This window comes from Hyla sarda, chromosome 11, assembly GCF_029499605.1.
Source record: "Hyla sarda isolate aHylSar1 chromosome 11, aHylSar1.hap1, whole genome shotgun sequence".
In the NCBI taxonomy this organism is placed as follows: Eukaryota; Metazoa; Chordata; class Amphibia; order Anura; family Hylidae; genus Hyla; species Hyla sarda.
The window spans coordinates 91,838,303-91,839,979 of record NC_079199.1 but is presented as its reverse complement, the minus strand read 5'-3'; the positions used below and the strand labels follow the sequence as shown (position 1 = coordinate 91,839,979).

The 1,677-nt window shown below is 38.8% G+C and overlaps 1 protein-coding gene across 1 annotated transcript; it reads right to left on the bottom strand.

Moving 5' to 3' along the window:
- Positions 1-524: 524 nt before the first annotated feature.
- LOC130294944 (olfactory receptor 6N2-like) lies at positions 525-1,469 on the bottom strand. The gene has a single exon (XM_056545100.1). The coding sequence runs from the start codon at positions 1,467-1,469 to the stop codon at positions 525-527; it is 945 nt and encodes a 314-aa protein (XP_056401075.1).
- Between the last annotated feature and the right edge of the window lie 208 nt (positions 1,470-1,677).

The following is a 1,677-nucleotide window of genomic DNA, read 5'->3' as shown; positions in this document are numbered from 1 at the left end:
GGAATAAGTGTCTGATCACAGGAGTGTCCGACCAGTATGACTCAGCACTACCGTGGCTCTGTGTGGCTAATGCATGTGTTGTCAACCTCAGTGACATGCCCCCTCCATACAGCTCTATGGGAGAGGTGGGGATGCACGAACGCTGCATCTCCGGCTCTCTCACAGAGATACATAGAGGAGGCATGTCGGCCGCAGCCAAAGCCCCGTACAGGAGATCCTGGGGGGTCCCAGTGTTTGGACCATCCGCGATCAGACACTTAGGGCATAAATGTCTATGGCTGCAGATCTTCTTTAACCTCAAAGATGGCATCCAAAGGCATGTGTGTGTATTTCTGAACTCTACACTGAATGAATCGAGATATTTGAATATTTTATTTACATGTTTTTCATCATTTGCATATGAATTACATGTCTATATATCCTGTGATTCCCATAATTCCACACCGTTTCCTTCTTGGTGTTGCAATTTCAATGTTGAGGAGTATATTTTGCCCATATTCTGGTGAATCATAAATATTATTTCTTTAATGCAACTGCAATTTCTTTAATTGCAAAAACCTTTTCATGGTGCTCTTAATTTCTTTGTTTCGTAAACTGTAGATTATGGGATTCAGGAGTGGGGTAAGTACAGAATAATTTACTGCCACCAATTTATCAAACTCTGGAGTATAATCTACATTTGGTCTTACATACATGAATGTGACACTTCCAAAGAAGATGAAAACAACTGCGAGGTGAGAAGCGCAGGTGGAAAAGGCTTTCGCTTGGCCATGCTTCGATTTCATTTTCACAATAGTGATAATAATTTTCACGTACGTGACAGTGATAAAAAGGAAGGTCAGAATGATCATACAGAGACTAATAACAAAGTCAATAATGGCATTGCCGGAAGTGTCTGTACAAGCCAATTTCAGAAGAGGGGAAGAGTCACAGAAGAGGTGATCGATGTCTTTAGGACCACAGAAGGGAAGCTTGGAGATAGATATGAGAAGTGTTGTGGGGCTTATAAACCCAAACAGCCAACAGCACAAAACCAACGTTTTACAACGCTTCACCGTCATTATTGTGTGATACCTAAGTGGGTTGCAGATGGCCACCATACGATCGTAAGCCATAACATTCAGTAAATAATTCTCCGTAATACCCAATGAATGAAATAGATACATTTGTAACATACAGTTACCAAATGAGATTTGGATCTTGCCCTTCCATATCACTGTTAGAATACAAGGAATTGTGACTGCTGTATACAATATTTCAAGGAAGGACAATATGGAGATAAACAAGTACATTGGTGTATGGAGGTGCCCATCGTTCAGAATCAAAACCGATATGGAAATATTACTAGTAACTATAATAAAATAAATAACTAACAAAAATGCAAAGAAAACAGGCCGATAAGGACCGATGCTGGAGAATCCTAAAATAGTGAACTCCGTCACAGTCTTGTTAACATATTCTGTATCCATCAATTTGTGGCTTTTTAGATAAGAAACATCTATCAGAATGTACAAAAGTTCCTGTAATATTTCTCTTTACTTTTTTACAGTACACATGACATATTTGATGTAAAAGTTTAACAAATTTGGAAAAAATAGACACATAATAATTTGTTTCCTCCCATTCAGTTTCCGATAATGAAGAGGTTACCAGTCCGCCATGTAATGTGTTATTTTA

What these genes read in the sequence shown, in the direction of transcription:
- LOC130294944 (XM_056545100.1), bottom strand. Translation starts at nt 1,469, where the DNA reads ATGGATACAGAATATGTTAACAAGACTGTGACGGAGTTCACTATTTTA.